The 17494-nt window shown below is 48.3% G+C and overlaps 1 protein-coding gene across 1 annotated transcript in view; it reads left to right on the top strand.

Moving 5' to 3' along the window:
* The window catches only part of LOC126524738 (fatty acid synthase-like), a 307228-nt gene that overhangs the window by 211070 nt on the left and 78664 nt on the right, over positions 1–17494 (top strand). Inside the window, exons 17-18 of the mRNA XM_050173018.3 lie at positions 3526–3735; positions 15568–15897. Of these exons, the coding sequence (XP_050028975.3) occupies positions 3526–3735; positions 15568–15897 (540 nt within the window). The remainder of the gene's footprint in view (positions 1–3525; positions 3736–15567; positions 15898–17494) is intronic.

The following is a 17494-nucleotide window of genomic DNA, read 5'->3' as shown; positions in this document are numbered from 1 at the left end:
GCCCCCGTGGGCACCTCGAGCACGCGTTTTAACAGGGGTAGCCTGGCCGGCTTATGTCCGACATCACGGCGCGTGGACATGAATGCATGGGCCGATCCCGGAGAAAGCTCAATACCGGGCCGACCCGTGGCGGAGGTGAAGCAGATCCAGAATGGTCTCTTGGACCAGGCTGAGCGTACAGCACCGGCCACTGGAGTCCTGGACTGGGGACCCACCCTTCCCACTCCCTTGTCTTTCGTATTATTAAATAAATATTTCCAAGCTATAAACCGACTTTCAAACAGCGGCACGCAACTACATGAAGGGCAGGATCTCCATCAAAGCGATCAACTTACTGAAACGTGGCGATACTCCTCCCCCTTACATCTGCGTCATGTGGGTTCCGGGACACGAGGGACTCGAGGGGAATGAAGCGGCACACACCGTGGCCCGCGCAAGCGTCAACCGGGCTTCCCCGCACGATATTCTAGACAGGTCCCACCCACCCAAATCAGAGGAGGGAACGGAAACAATACCGTTAACTTACCAAGCACTGCTACAACACTATCGGCTTGGACGCAGGGTCTACCCTCCACCACATCCAAAACTAACAAGAAACGAAGGCACCGACTACAGGCGACTCCAGAGCAATACCTTTACCCACGGAAGCTTACTGCATAATTTCCACCCGACGCTATACAGCTACATCTGTCCACACTGCAACGTGCCAGGCACCCTGGCGCACCTCTTCATGCAATGCAAGAACGCCCGAGCAAATATTACAGCGCCACAACTAATAGCAACAGACGCAGACCCAAACCTCCTCGCTGAAATGTGGGAGGCTGCGATCTCCAAGCCGGACCTGGTCGACCAGCGCGAACTCGTCGCCCAGGCCCGGAGGGCGATCCAAGCCAGAGGGTTCCTGGAATAAAGGACCCTCCCACCTCGACTGACAAATCGCTACCTCAAATAAAGGTTTCTTTCTCTTTCTCTCAAACTATAAAAAAGGCTTCATGCACTCCGCCAGCTTCCAAATATAAGTTTAATATCTTGGGTCGAAATCAAGCCATATATTGTCACCGTCGTACGAGAAGACTATATATATACATATATACGCGTATATATATATATATATATATATATATATATATATATATATATGTATATATATATATATGTCTGTGCGTGTGTGTGTGTGAGTGTGTGTGTGAAAGAGCACTTAGTGTAGCAAGTTGGAATTGATGCGCTCCACTTGTTTTAAATCCTGCTGGGCGAATAATGAGAGGGGCGATGACGCCTGCGCACGTGGCCTGCGCTTCTGAGGTTATTACGTCACAAGCGTCGGGGTTGCGGGCGCGGCTGCAGGAGCGGTTGCGGCATGTGCGTGGGTGGTGAGGCGACCGCGGCGGCGCTTGTGTCGGCGTAGGGTGGTGTCGCAGGAAAAAAAAATGTGTGTGATTTCGGAGTGCATGCATCCCATGTATGCAGCCTAAACAGCTTCGTTGGTAATCCGTCTCCATGTGAATGTAGCAGCCCCATCAATTTTTGTTTTGTCATTGTAGAGTGGTACATATGTACTCGAACATGACCATTGACTCAAATTCGCATGAAAAGCTTTACTGAAGAGCGGTACATACCCAATAAGACTTTTTGTTGGGCGAGTTGGTTCATACTGTGAGGAAATAAATGTGCTGCGCTAACTTCAACACAAGAACGTAGTAAGGGACGCAGGCAAGCGCTTGTCCGTGTCCCTTACTACGTCCTTGTGTTTAATTTCGCACAGTACATTTATTTACTCGCGGCACGTACCCAGTCCCACACCTACAGTAACCGATGTCGGCGATAAAAGAGTTGGTTGAAGAGCAGCGCAAATGCACACATTGACGCATACTCAGTGACTCAAGTTCGCCCGACGGCAGGGTTCGAACCCTGCCATAAGTAAAGCAGTGCGATGTTCTAATCATTCAGCCATGTACCACATAGTGAGCCAGGCTGCGGTAAATGATTAGATAGAAGCAAACATGGATAGTAAGCCCCCGAAAGTCCGCGAAGTACCCCAAGAATGCTAATGTCCTGAAAGCAAATAATAATAATAATAATAATATAGACGAGCGCTGCCTCCAAGTATTTTATTGTGATTAGCACTCTTTGGAGACTTCATCTAGTTGGAGGTACGCCTCCTTATGTGCTTGTCTAGCTATCCACGTCTAACCTCCTTCACACCTACTTGGGCCACTGAGCAATCTATAGAAGAGTGTCGGGCTGCTCTATAAGGAAACCGGGTTGCACACTAACCACTGGAGAAACTTTCATCCCATAATATCTGATACTGGATATGTTCCGGTCTTCCCTGAACCTTTTTCATGCCAACTTCGGTAATTAAGCAAGTGTTAATGAGCATCTGTCGCTGTTAAATGATAAAATATGAGCATTTACAATTTCTTTTATGTAAATCGAACGGGCAAAATATATATACTCAGACATCATGTCTAAACGTATATTTAGACATGCACCAAGCGTGCATTTCATGTCTGTGCCGCGAGATGGCACCGCGTGTTCAGAAGTATCGGTGGGAAAAAGTCAGTGAAGAGATTGATGCGGTCAGATCCGTTACAAGCATAGGTAGCGGCACTAAAGACAGGTGTTTTGAGGAAGAGAAAAAGAGATTAAAGAGATGTGTTCAAAAATGCTAGGATGAATTGTATGTATACCGTACCCGAGTAAGTCAAGGAGGCTAGGCGACTATTTGTCACCGGCCAGTTTCCGAAGGGATGCCAATAAGTGATCATCATCATCATCATCAAAGCAAGGAGCGATGAGCTTGGCTGCAGTACACGTCTTATACGCGACGTGTTTGAGTGGTAACAATACGCTGGCCGCAAGCTTACTTCAATGATAACCATATTAATATCGAAAATTATGCTCAGATGGTTTCTGCCGGAATTATCGTGCTCCGGTTTCGCGCTGTACTTTTGTTTTTCATGGTGGCTTCAGCTAAGTTTATGGTGAGCTTACCTGATCTAACCGCCGCGTCCTGCTTCGAAGAATGCGAAAAAAATCGGGTGCTAAGTTTGCGTGAACGCAAAATTCTGTGGAAGATGGGAATAATTGCAAACCTCCACCACTATGGCGTCTCACGCAACCAGAATATGGCTGTGCGACGTGCAACTCAAAAACAATTCTTTTCTGTCTTCCGTAAGTGCGGTGTTGACAAATGTTTGTAGACCGCTAGTGAAAAGCTCCCTCTGCGACAATCTGGTTCGCACAATAGTTGTCAGGTTCTTGCTCATCAAAACGATATAGATTCTCTCTGTTTTTTTTTTTTTACCTGCCCAAATTTAGTGAGAAAGATAAATGCTTTCTGCATTCTATACCGTGATTGGCATACTGGAATCAATGTAGTAAAGCAAGAAGCCTAAGTTTCCGCTCCTCTGGCGTGAAAAATTCTGGAAACAAGATACGGTGCTAGGTTTTTACGCAACATTGGTATTTACTGAGCCATGAAAATAGACGGTGCTGTCTAGCTAATTCTAGTGTCTATTCTAGGTGGTGCTTCAAAAGTTCTCACAGAGCTTGCCTGCCTCGACATGGAAATGCGTGGTGACTTGTCCAGTCTACAGTGGTACGTGTCACCACTGCGCTACGCTCTCTCCTCCACTTCAACTACTAAGGCCATCTGCACAGTGTACTACGCTCCCCTCAACATTCGTGACGTCATGTTCGCCACTGGTAAACTTTCAGCTGATGCTCTTCCCGGTAAGTCTTTCCATTTCAGAGTGTCCTGGACTAATACGTACATTCACTTGTTGCAGCAAAAAAATTGAAATTTTACCCGAAACGCGATGCATCGATAGCGATTGCTGAGTAGTGAGCAAGTACACGAAGCCGCACAAATTGCAGTAAGCATTCGCGAAGTACATTGACCAGCATGGAGTCACGCGGGTACAGGAAAACATGAATACATCTAACAAAATAACCACGAACGCTCGCTGTCATAACACTAAGATTGTCAAGAACGCCGGCAGCGGGAAGCTAACGCTTCGTGCCGACTGTCGCTTCACTACGTCTCGGAAACATAATATTACGCCACCTGCAGCACTTGGCAGCTGGGTAGACAGCATGCACGAAGCCAACAGACATCTCGTCTCACGCTCAGTCTTTGCAGTCGCTGCAGATTACCTGTCTGATGATCAGCATGGGTCACAACCCTCTTGACCGCCTAGCGTAGCTACGGTGGACTAAAGGGCAGGACCTGCGCCCTCTTCGTCTAGTGTGATCTTGGTTAGGTCACATCCAACAGATCGCGCGCAGGAAGACGGCGCGCATCAAGTCATTACCTTTTGCTCACCCTCTGAAGCTTTGCCTCGCACCCACAGCGTCTGGCGTGTGGTGGGCGATCTTGCCTCACTGTTTATTTGTGCTTACCATGACAGTGACTAAAACGGCAAAATTTTCTGCAGTGTCCATAAACATATCGCAGTAAAACATATCGCAATAAAAATACCTTCAGAAGCTGTTCCATCTCCGATCTCAAATGAAACAGCTTTTACCAAATTTGTTGAAGCCGTCGTGCAATAGTGCTGGAATCAACTTTCCGGTAGGGCAGCCTGATAGTAGAACATATAAAAGTACGGCACGGAAACGGAAATGACAGGCCGCAGCGCTCTGTCAGTTTCTTTTATTTTGATCATTTTCTTTGCACTGCTTTAATCTCACGAAATTGTTGTTCATCCTAAGTAGTGTGCCGCGAATTGACCAACATGCGATGACAGTGGCAGGATAGCTTGCTTGAGAAAAGGAAAATATTGTCACGTTTGAGAGACGGTGAAAAACACATTAAGCGAGAAGTCGCAGTTTCGCCCTAAAGGCAAAGCTAGCATCGATTTGCAATAGCAAATTCTGATTATGAGGCACGCCGTAGTGGAGGACTCCGGAAATTTCGACCACCTGGGGTTCTTTAACGTGCACCTAAATCTAAGTACACGGGTGTTTTCGCAATTCACCCCCATCGAAATGCGGCCGCCGTGGCCGCAATAGCAAATTAGTAGACAGCCATATGAATTAAGGATAGTAGCTTTATCGGCCGTATAAATTTATAAAGAGTAGCTTGCTGGCTAAATTAGCAAGCGTGGTGTCAGCGCGCACAGGCAAACATGCGCACATCACAATAGGTGACCGCGGACAGTGGCTGTCAAAGCGCCGGCATGGGGAAGCGCGGCAGCGGCAGCGAGCGAAATGACCTTCAGGCTGTCGATCGCTTCAACGCCAACTGAGTAGCGAGAACAGAACACACGCAAAGCTACGAGCCGTCGGCTTCCGTAGACTCTGACCACGAAGCAGATCGCTTTCAAGATAAAGCCCGCAGACTTTATCTCCTCCTCCCCCCTCTTAGGTTATTTGCGTACGACGCAAGACGGCGCGCTTCCTCTCTTAAGCGCGCGAGATTGAGCGGCGATCGTCGGCTCACCCTCGCAGTCCTTCACTCGCACATACAGCGCACGGCGCGCGGCGAAGGTGTTATCGCCCTTGGATTCTATACGGAACATGACGACGGCAAAAATGCGCCTGGGGTGTCCATATAATTTCTAATTTAATAAAACTAAATCACGAAAGTAACGCTTTATGGAGCGAACCTGTACCGAGAAAAAGAGGTTAGAGTCAAAGCACCACGATAGCGGCGAGCGCAGTCGGCCATCGTCAAAAGTAGGATCTACGGGTCAAGCGTGTGGGCTTTTATACATGACCTGTGGAAAGTTTCAGCGTAATCGCGAGTGCCCACGTGTGGGCACTCGCGATTCGTGTGGCGCATACAAGCTGATTGCCCCATGGAAATCGCCGGGAAGGCGGGAGATGACAATTCAAGACTATGAGCAAAACGAGAACATGGTAAAAGCGGGAGCAAACGTTTCGACAAGCGGTCTTGCCTTTTTCAAGCCAAGTCACGCGTCGGCCAGTAACAAGGCAAGTCACTTGTCAGTCAAGGGAAGTCACAAGACAAGTCCACTTGTCAAAACGTTGCCTCTCGCTTTTACCTTGTTGTCGTTTTGCTCATCGTCCTGATTGCACTAAGTTCGAAGAGGACATACACAGTATGAACGATAACATTCTAGTAAGTTCCGTATCATGCCGGCGCGTCTTCAGCTGAGTAGTAACAAAACCTGTTGGCGGGGGAAGTGCAGTCCCCAGAAACAGGGTAAGTAAGTACACGGGTAAACATTAACAGGTCTTACATGAATATCTATCCCTGAAAATGCTAAGTATTATATGCGTGCACAAATTTTCTATTTATCGGTAGGGCGACACTCCCTGCTCACCTAACGCTGCATGTTTCATTTGTGAAGTTCCGTGCAGTTCTCGTAGAAGGTTGTAGCGACCGTCCGTCACTATACGCTTTCTCCGCTTCTGGGAAATCCATTTTACCAGGCCTTGCCTCCACATGGGGGTCATTGCCCCATGTTCTTTCTTGGAAGGGAGGCGGCTGCTCGATTGGGGCGGCACCACAGGTACTGGCAAACCAGCTTTTACTTTAGAATAAAGACAGTTGACCCTCGATTCTCGCCTCTGCTAAACTGAGCTTCCAACAAGTGGTGACCCATGACACGTACGTTATTTTTTTCGAACACCATCACCCTGGTACTCCTGGATGGCAAGAGAATCAGAATACACAGTGACTCGATAGAGGCCGTGAGAGCCTTTGCCGAGGGCACCGTTTCCAGACAGGCCCTGGCGATCCTCTGCGGCAAGGAAGTTAACCCACGTACGATCGTCTGGTTTCCCGCCCACATGGGAGAACTTGACGGAGACCCGCCCAATATCGAGTTGGCTGAAAACGCTGCGCGAGGGCTTGTAGACCGCGTGGTGCCATGGCAGCCAGGCTTGAAGATTACGTACTGAAGGTGTCATCTTCTCTCATACAACGAACTCACGAATCAATATTACTTCGCGATCATATCCGTATCCGCATAGAAAGCTAAACAGCCCCTGTGCTCTCACCCTTAGGCCCTTGCAGATGAGGACCTATCCCAATCCCCTAATAATCAAGAAAATATTTCACCAACCCTTGGCTTCATACACTTGCCAGGGTTGCGGTAGCGTACCAGACTTAGCACATGCTCTGCCGGTGCTCTGCGTTACGCAGCGACAAGGGCAACACCAAAGAGCGTTGGGACGCGGTTCTCCGTAGTCCAGAACTAGAACAGACACGAGCAGTTTATCGTGCTGCGCTGCGGCCCGAAAGACTTTCCATAGACTTTCGGTCCCCACGTGGGAGCGGCCCGCTTCGGGCTAGGAAACTAGCGCCACCTGAAGGAACTGAATAAAGTTTTTCATACCATACCATTCGCGGCGAGAACTTGGAGTGGCGCCCTCTCACGAGGGACGTCACGGCCAAGACGCCGCTCGCTCGGCTTCCGCGCGCGCTCGTTCCCTTCGTGTATGCTTGGGGTATGGGGTGGCTCGAGCCGTACTTGTTGAAGGATATGCCGGCTTCTTTCTGCCGCCGTGCCTGAACCACAGTTCCTTCTTCAGAAGCGCGTGAGTCGAGAAAATTTGCGGCTAGGATATCGCAAGCTATGTAGCCTTGAAGGAGTTTACTGGTTTTGCAATGCATATATGTGCCGTGTCTGTCCATAAATATGGCGTAAAAATGTCTGCAAATTCAAGACGCAAAGTTGTGTATAATACTGTGCTAAACGCTAACCATTCCCTTATTACTTGGCTATGAGAGATATTGCATTTTACATGGAAGAAACATTTTGGTATTTGGTGTGGACATGTTGTTCGCGTTAGAAAGACACTGCCCAGCGAAGCTGTGATTATGATTCCTATTACTCTGTTGAGTTGTTCTAGTCAAATATGGCCCCTTTATCAGTACGTAAAAGAAAGAGTTAGCCGCGGATTTCGTATGAAAAAGTTTGCTGGTACTTTCACCACTCTCTGAAACAGGCCCTAATAAAACGAATTGCTCATGGCTGCTAACACGACGGCGCGTGATGTAGAGCATTTACGTAGTTAATGCCCAAATACCATAGTAGCAATCACCTGAAAGAAAAGTTTCGTGGTTAAGATCGAGAGCCAATCAATTGCAAGCGATGAAATGTTTCATCGGCAATATAGCCACCCCTCACTCGACGGCTGCAACCGACTGTCGTTATGGGGAGGCACGCACTGTTCGCGAAGCCCATCATTTCAGTACAACTTCGCATTGAAACCATGAAGCAGTTTTTTTTTTACAGCGCCAATTGCATAGCCTAAAGTATACTCGAGGTACCATACCGCGCAGCTTAGGGTGCACTTTCTGCCTCACCGTGTGTCGATCCAGTGTCGTTTAATAACACAAAGGGAGAACTATTCGCTTCGCCAGTACATAAAAGAGAAGCTCGCAACCCTTTATAAGGAAGACACCACGAGCCTTACATATTTCACTTGATTTTTGACCCACCACCAGGGATTTATGATATCTTCAATATGTCCCATGCTGCTAATCAATGACGCTTCGGCTTCTTCCTCACTGCAGTCACATGGTCCAAAAAACATATTTCAATAAAAATTTGGGCCGAGCAGCCGGTGTCAGTTCGCCAAATAGATTCGTGATATATGTTCTTCAAGCAACAAACACAAGTAAATTGCTCGAGTTGAACGCGTAGCACGGAAAAGGGCATATATATCGGTGCATTCTTTTTGGTATTCTGTAAATAGCCGTAAGCCTCAATAAGCTTTACTTCAAATTACCGCCACTTAATGTACGCACATGCAGAACCACCTACTTTTTAGAAACAGTTGAAGAAGCAAGTGGGGCTGGTAGAATCTTAACTATATAGTGTTAAGTTCTCGTGTTATTGCCGAGAAATGCAAAAATTCGATATTATACCAGGAACTAGTCGTCGTGAGCAAACCTGTTTTAGCGGATTAAAATCAAGGTAACTGTTGTAGAAGTCATGTATAGCCAGCGTTTGTGACATATACTTGTTGCACCGCGGCAGGTATGGTGTCATAACTGGGTTCTTATGTGCTATGTTTTTGCGGTTGTCGATCCACGCATGAAAAACCCGCAATGGACTGGTCTGCGCGCCTTCGACTGGCCCTGTAGCGTTGCCTTTGAGAATCGTATTCTCGTCTAAGAAATAAGCTCCTTGAATAAATTTTTGCGAACGAAGACGTCGCAAAAATATACTTGAGACGATCGCCATAAGTATGCAAGCAGAGGGAAAGAGAGCGAACAATTGAAAACACTGGAGAAGGCGCCCGGACAGCGCCCGAACTGCAGCAGACGACAGGCGCGATTCCTTGCCCTGACGTCACGCGAGCGGCGCTCGCAGCGCCCCTGTAGTTCGTTCTCGGGGCTAATACCACTAGTGATAAACGACGGTGCTCCTACTCCTGCTGACAAAGACGACATCACGATTACATCTTTTGTCATCGCTACAGAGCTTCACCTTCCCAGCTTTTGGCCCAATATTCCTCGAGTTTGGTTTATGCAAGTAGAAGCCCGTTTTCAACTCCAGCGCATCCCTTCACAGACCGCGTTACCCTCCGACATTGCCGATGCCATAGACGACTTGCTAGCGGCTACACCTTCTGCCACATAATGTGAAAACCTCAAACGCACGGTTCTGCAGCGCCTTGACCCATCGCTACAGAGTAGGCTCCTCTTCGAGGAACTCGGCGACCAATGACCGTTGCTTGCTGTTCCTACGGCGCTTCCCAGAGTTCGCACTCATGGTTCTGGCGGGTTCCGGCAAGACGAGCCTTGATCGGCTGTATAAACTCGCTGACCGCATGTGGGACTGCTCATCTGCGGCACAGCTACCTATCACCGCTGCGAAAGTCTCAGAGCCAGGAGACCCACTCTCGCGCCTGGAAAAAACAGTCGACCGCCTTAACAGTGCACTGGAGAAGCTGATAACGGGTGGCAACGTTGGCGACCAACATTGACGCAACCACTCGCCTTCAAAGTCCGACAGCGCACCCAGAGATTTGACGCGGCAGTTGTGCTGGTACCATCGTGGCTTTCGTGAGCAATCAAGTCGCAGCACCCAGTCCTGATCGTTGACGGGAAACGCACCAGCAGTTGCTAACGGCGGCATGCGACATCGGTCCTCGCCCAAGCCGCCTAGTCTTCGTAGTCGACCACATTACCGGCACCCTCCTCCTCGTCGACACCGGAGCCGAGCAGTCTATCGTTCTCACCACGGGAGCAGATCTCCAATGCGGAAAATACATACCCACGCTTCACGCAGGAAACAGCACCGGCATCGCGTCGTATGGGGTACGGTCAATAATGTTAGACATTTGACTCCGGCGCTTGCACAGATGGGTGCTTGTGATCGCCGAGGTGAGCTTCGCCATACTGGGAGTGGACTTCCTCAGCCATTTCAACCTAGATCTTATTGTTCACGATAGACGCCTACAGGATAACGTCACACCACTCGGTGTACTTGGCCTGCAGTTCAACGTCACCTTACTTGGAATAGGTACGTTTCGGCTTAGTCTCAACGTACGGCAAGATAATTGCCAAGCGCCCGCAACTCACGAAGCCCCAAAGCGATGCGCAGTCCATGAAACACAAGGTGATGCCTCATATCACCACCACCGGCCCACCTGTCGCCGCCGAGCCACGGAGGCTCGCTGAACTGAGGTTGGAAGCCGTCCACCGTGAAATTGAGCACATGCTTCAGCTTCGCTTTATTCGTCCTTCCTACAGCAGTTGGTCTTCACCTCTTGATTTATTTCTAAAACAGGACTCTGGGAACTGGCGCCCTTGTGGTGATTACCGAACTTTGAATGCCATCACTTCTCCGGATCAAAATCCCCTTCCAACACACATAACTTCGGCGCTCGTCTCGCAGGGACCAAAATACATTGCAAGATCGATTTGATGAGCGCGTACCACGAAATTCCTGTCGAACCCAGTGACATTCTGAAGACAGCAATCACTACTCCAGTTGCACAGATATTCGTCACGTGCGACACATCGCAGACCTATTTGAGTTTGTGCGTATGCCTTGTGGTTTGAAGAATGCCGCGCAAACTTTTCACATGTTCATGAACGCGCAGACTCCAGTTCATTTTCGTCCACCTTGACGACATTCTCGTTGCTTGTCGGGCAAACGAAGATCACAAGAGCATAAAGAGCACCTTCGCCTTCTCTTTGAGTGACTGGATGAACATGACCTGGTCGTAGAGCCCCAAAAATGTATTTTTGGAGTTGAACGCCAGGATTTCCTAGGCCATCTCATTTCACCTCATGACATCAAGCCATTGGAATCCCAGGTGTGAGCAAACGAGGAATTCCCCCTCCAACCTACTCCCGAATGTTGGGCGAGTTTCCGGGGCTCAAATTTTTACAGGCGCTTCATACCATACTGTGCGCAAGTTCTTCAGCCGCTTACTGACCTGCTGCGTCATGACTCCATAAAAACAGCCTGCCTCACATCGGTGAGGCAGGTGAGGCAAGCTACAGTATCCGCAGATTTTTCGCCGTCTTCCCTTTTTCACAGACGTTTTCGTTTAGTGAAAATAAAATACTGACTGACTGACTAGTCCTCGGAGCACGAACCCTTTTTTCAGCTTTAAGCCACAACGCGGTCGGCTACTGCAGTGTTGCTGATTCATCCGTTGCCCGACACCTCAAGCCACTTTATGGTAGACGCGTCGACCACGGCAGTGGGTGCAGTACTACAAGAGCACGATGGCAAAGACTGGAGGCCGCTGGGTTTCTTTTAAAAGCACGTCAAACCCACAAAGGCTCGCTACAGCACCTTCGGGAGGAAGATGTTGGTCATCTATTGCGCTGTCAATTATTTCTATTTTTTTTTTCTTGAAGGCTATAGCTTTCACATTCTGACCGACCACAAGCCGTTAACCTCCCTTTTCAGGAACAGTTCCTCGTACTCAGAACATGAGCTTCGGCAATCTTCTTTTATTTCCGAATTTTCTACGGACATCCGCCATATCTCTGAGAACGAAAATCAGGCTGCTGATGCACTGTCGCGGATCGGCGCTGTGTCCTGCTGGCCCTGTGGATTTCCATGCTATAACCTCTGCCCCGCAAAAGTACCCCGTGCTGCGGTAATTGTGGGAAATAGGCTGTTCGCTCCAGCTTGCAGAGGTACTGCTTCCCTACACAATATTCGTCACGTGCGACACATCGCAGGCAGCGCCTCACCCTTTCGTGACCCATCAGTTTTGGCGGCCGGTATTTGATTCACAGCACGGGCTAAGCCATCCCAGCATCAGAGCAACACAGAGGCTTATCACAGACCGCTTCGTCTGGCTAGGGATCAACAAAAGATATTCGAAGCTGGACAAAAAGCAGTCGAGCCTGTTTAGCCGGGAAAGTGGCTCGGCACACGCGTTCAGCCAAGCAGCTGTTTCAACCACGAGAGAGCCGTTTCGATCATGATATTTAGACTTCGTGGGGCCTCTTCCGCCCTGCCAAGGTTTCAGGTACCTCCTCACGTGTGTCCGCCATCTCAAAGTGGCCTGAGGCGACGCCTCTACGATATATCACTGCCGAATGTGTTGCTACGTGGGTGCCATGGTATGGTTGTCCTTTGCAAATAACTACTGACCAAGGCAGACAATTCCAAAGCTCGTTTTCTGCCTTGGCGAGACTACTCGGCACGCGCCTTGATAACATCCCGGCTTACCGTCCATAGAGCAATGGCGTGGATGCTCGACGGACAGCACTCGGTGGAAAGGCTACCCCTAGTACTACTGGGGCTGCGAACAACAATCAAGGAGGAGCTTGTAGTCAGCGCAGCCGAGATGCTCTATGGGTCAGTAATCCGCGTTGCAGGCCAGTTTATAGGCACCCAGCAAGGCACTCCCCCAGCGGCCACGCAGCATTTAGCCTACGTTCGTGGCTCGACCAACTTCGAATTACAATCCCACGTATCGCACTCGAGTAGTTTGTGTTTAGTTCCCCGACAATGGACACAACCACGCACTTATTTTTGCGGCGTGTCTCTATCAAGCCACCACTGACTCCTTCCTACGAAGTTTGCGTTCAGAGAAAACCTTGAAGAGTGACGTACCAGGGTGTCTACCAAGTTGGCATTTTCAAATTCTAGAGTTTTCCAGGTTTTCCCCAGAATTCCTTTGTGAAATTCCCTGAGTGACACAGGGCATTGTTTTATGTCAAGACGAGTTGACACCACGTAGACCGATGCTGCCACTCTATAGTATGTTAAGAATAAAAAAACACAAATTAATCCAATTTGAATAGTAAGGAGTACTGTTTATTTTATTAAATAAAGAAAAGTGAATGGAGGGGTTAGTGAAATGCACAGCGAATAAACCATCTTTTAAGAAAATCGTGAAGTGCATTGCAAATTGAGTCGAAGATTGTCAAATACGAATAAAGGGATGCTTACAGAAGCAAATATTTTCAGAGATGAGCCATTTCTATTAAGCCATAGCAAGCTCATTGGTATTAAGGTCGAACTTGGTCACAACTGAGATTCTCGCAGCAGCTGGAAAGTCAACCTCAACTGACCCGACATACTCTGAACACGCGCACAATTGCTCAGTGTTGTGTTTCGCTGCTTCAAAGAGTTTATTTTGGTTTGGGTGAGGGTCGCCTGCATCTTGGAGTCAGCGAACAATTTGCATTTTGAGCTGAAGCTCCTTTAAAGAAGAGGCAGCACAGCTACTTTCCCGGTAATTCCTAAATGTGATAGTCCTTTCTGTTCTCGTCCTCGTTTCGCCGTGAGTTCACCCCAAGGACTGTTTGAATCATGCTCTTGGTAAGTTGTACAGTCAACGTGTGATTTTTCGGACTCCTTAGGGGCCACGAAAACGTCCGAAAATTCGGGCAGTCTGAAAAAATGAATGCATGCTTTTACTGCCCTTAATGGCTGACATCGCCACAGACCCCTCCGAATAAGCTCTGAAGGCCTGCCAGTATACTTGTTAGGCATATCAGTGCTCGCACTAGGACAGGAGACGGCAGTTGCATGCGCATATAATTAGGGAGTGTGTACTGTGTCCCGTGACAATTGCCCTTTCCCACAATAGTTAAGTTTCACTGCAGTACTTTACGTACGCTTCACCAAGTAACATTGCTGTCGTCAGGTGAAGCTGCCTTTCCAAGACCTGCATTATGCATCGCGCCGCGTTTTCTAAGCTTCGAAGCCAATCGCGAGGATTAGAGAGACGGAGTCGGTGCCATTGCTGACAACGGCGAATTCTTCGAATAAAAAATACCGCACCGAACGGCAAGAATCTTAATAGCGAACGTCGAAGCAGCTAGGCCTCGTGTTGCCACGGTGGTGGCTACGGTTTCCAGCGGATCTGCGTGCGAGAGCGCGGGTGCGAGGCGACGAGATAATCAAAACGGTGGCATTGGATTTGAATAATGCCGTTTCGGACCTGCCGTCGTGGTAAAAAAGTTCGGAAAGTTGAACGGCGAAGGGTCCTTTCGTGCGAAATTTCCGACATTCTTACACAGTGACTCTGTGACGTACGTAGTGGTGCCGCGAAGCCGTCCACATTAATAGAGCATGCCCCAAAAATTAGGCGCCCAAAAAATCGGTCGTTGACTGCAGTGGCAACTTCTCCATCCGTCGACACGGCGTAAGACAATTCGTTGCGATTTCTTTCTTTTACTCGAGCCAGCATTAGGGCGACTTCCATTCCTATTGAATAAAGTTCGCTGAGTCTTTCCTGAGTATTTCCAGACTATTCAAAATACCTGAGCATTCCCGGTTTTCCCGCTTGGAAGACACCCTGCGCACGCGGCAAAGAGACAGTGTTATGGGACTTCGGGAAACCAGCCTATCTTGAATATTAACTCGTTATTGCTTCCAGCATTCACACCTAAGCCTACGGCATTCTAGGGTGGGGTGGGGGGACTTGTAGCGATCGTCTGTCACTATACGTTGTCCCCGCTTCTGGGAAATCCAGCTACCTCGCCTGGCCTCGAAGTGGGGTTCATTCCCCTGTTTTCTCTTTCTTGTAGGTGAGGTGGCTGCTCGACTGGGGCGCCACCACACCCACTTGACAAACCTGCTTTTACTTTAGAATAAAGCCAGTCGACTCCCCGTCCTCAATGTGGCAAAACGTGTATTACTTGCCCCTGCTAAAGCAAACTACCAGCATGGTAATCGATTATATTATGAATGATGCAGATAGACAAGCGTTATTGTTTTCTCTCCGTTCACTAAATTTACTCCTGCAGATTTACGTGTCAAAACCGCGACTTGATTATGGGGCACGCCGTAGTGGAGGACTTCGAATTCATATTTAGCACCAGGGGATCTTTAACGCGCGCCCAATGTACGGGACAGGGGTGTTCTTGCATTTCGCTCCCATCTAAATGCGGCCGCAGCGCCCGGGCTTTGATTCCGCGACTTCGTGCTTAGCAGCGCAACAGCAGAGCCGCGAAGCCACCGCAGCATGTTACTCCGTTCGTTTGCTCAGAAATATGTTCATGGGCGTATACTTGAAATGAACAATGTCGGCCACGTCAGTTTAGTGCTACTGTGTCTATACACTACATACAGCACTAAATTAATTATTGACAGTGCTATTCACGGCTACAGAATGCTGATTCATTCGCGCAAGTTCCAACATTGGTTCTCGTAGGTGATCTCGCCACTGGTGATTTGCTCTTTGGCCTGGAATTCTCTGGCCTCGACCACCGTGGGCGCAGAGTCATGGGCCTTCTGGCAGCGCAGGGCTTGGCCACTGCCGTGGCTGTGGACCCAAGTGTCTTGTGGCAAGTGCCCGAAGCGTGGAGCCTTCAGCAGGCAGCCACCATACCGATGGCCTATGCCACAGCCTACTACGCCCTCCTCGTGCGTGGGCACATGCGTCCTGGAGAATCCGTGCTCATTCATTCGGGAAGTGGATGCGTCGGACAGGCGGCCATTTCCATCGCACTTTCTATGGGATGCATCGTCTTCACGACCGTTGGTATGCTAGAGGGTTTTTTACCTGAACGGATGTGAACGTCGGCAAGTATTTTGGAATGCGTGGATGCTGCACAGGCAAAAAAATGCTTAGTGACGTACATGTGTTCAGGCGCAGCTAGAAGGCGATGCAATACCATTAGGCCTTCTAAAACACTCATGCTGTAATCTGCACAGTTTATTTTCAGAACGGTATGAATATTCTTAGTGGTCTTTTCTACGTTTACAATGGTCTCGCCTTGACGTAGCGGCGTGGAAAGTGTTGCGCATTGTCGACCATACTTGCTGCAATTATAACCGAGAGCACTTGCTTGATTACAGCATAACATTTTATGTACAGAAAATAGCCAGTGTAGGAATGCTTGGTGTTTCATATAGTCCAGTAAGTGTTGTTTTGTTTTAGAAAGCACACGTTTTATACTAGCATTTTATAAGCTTTACGTAGATGCAGCCGCAATAAGTGTGTGATCGGACAAGCTGGACTGCATTACTGATGTTATCCGACACTATTTATTTATTTATTTCACGTACTTTCAAGGCCCGAAGGCGTTACAGAAAGGAGTGGAATTGAAAACAAAAGTAATGCAGTAAAAATACAAACAAAGAAGTATTACAAAAATTATTAACAAAAGGTATTCTGAACAGCGGTCTTGAAGTTGGTAGAGTCTGTGATGAGTGCGATTGATGCGGGAAGGCGATTCTAGTCCGTGCTTGTCTTAAGGATGAATGAGTCATTGTACCGGTTTGTACAGCACAATAGCACCCCGATTTTAAGGCTGTGGTCAGTGCGGGCCGAAATATAAGACAGAGGGCCAAGAAGGGTTCCTTTCAAAAGGGTATTCAAGTGAAAGACTTTGTGAAAAAGGGAGAGACGCGAACATTTGCGGCGTGACAAAATATCAGGTAGGTTAAGAGTTCGTTTCATTGAAGAGATACTTGCATAGCGAGAATAATTAGATAAGACAAAGAGTGCATCGCGGTTTTGAATGCTTTCTAGAGTAGAAACTAATGAAGACTGAGTCGGATTCCTAATGGCTGAAGCATACTCCAATTTGGAGCGAACTAAAGTTTTGTAAAGAGTTAGCTTCAGGAAAAAAGGGGCGCAGCTAAACTTACGGCGCAAGTAACCAAGCATGCGGTTAGCGTTATTAGTAACATAGTGAATATGCGAGTGCCATGAAAGGTTATTTGATATGTGAAGGCCGAGATACTTGTAAGAGGTGATTGACGTCCGCAGATGCACGATTAATAAAGTACGTGCACGAGATATTCGCATGGCCTTGCATTTATTTGAATTTAGTTGCATGCACCAATTGGAACACCGCTCAGTTACGCGGTTAAGGTCGTCCGGCAGCTCTTGGGAACCGGAAGCATTAGTAATCTTATGGTAGAGAAGACAGTAGTCCGAACAGTCATGCTCACCATTACAGAATTTTCGCTAACGCTGTGCCGTCTCAGCAGGTTTCTTTATTACGAATGACACTTACACTACTGGCGAAGCTTTTTTAATTATTTGCATCGTAATCAGCGCTAATAAGCTCGCATTCCGGCTGCAGAAGCGCAGATTTTCTTAGCCAAGGTGGAAACACTTAATAAATGCT

This window comes from Dermacentor andersoni, chromosome 3 (genome assembly GCF_023375885.2).
Source record: "Dermacentor andersoni chromosome 3, qqDerAnde1_hic_scaffold, whole genome shotgun sequence".
Lineage (NCBI taxonomy): Eukaryota > Metazoa > Arthropoda > Arachnida > Ixodida > Ixodidae > Dermacentor > Dermacentor andersoni.
This window is presented reverse-complemented; position numbering and strand designations above follow the sequence as displayed.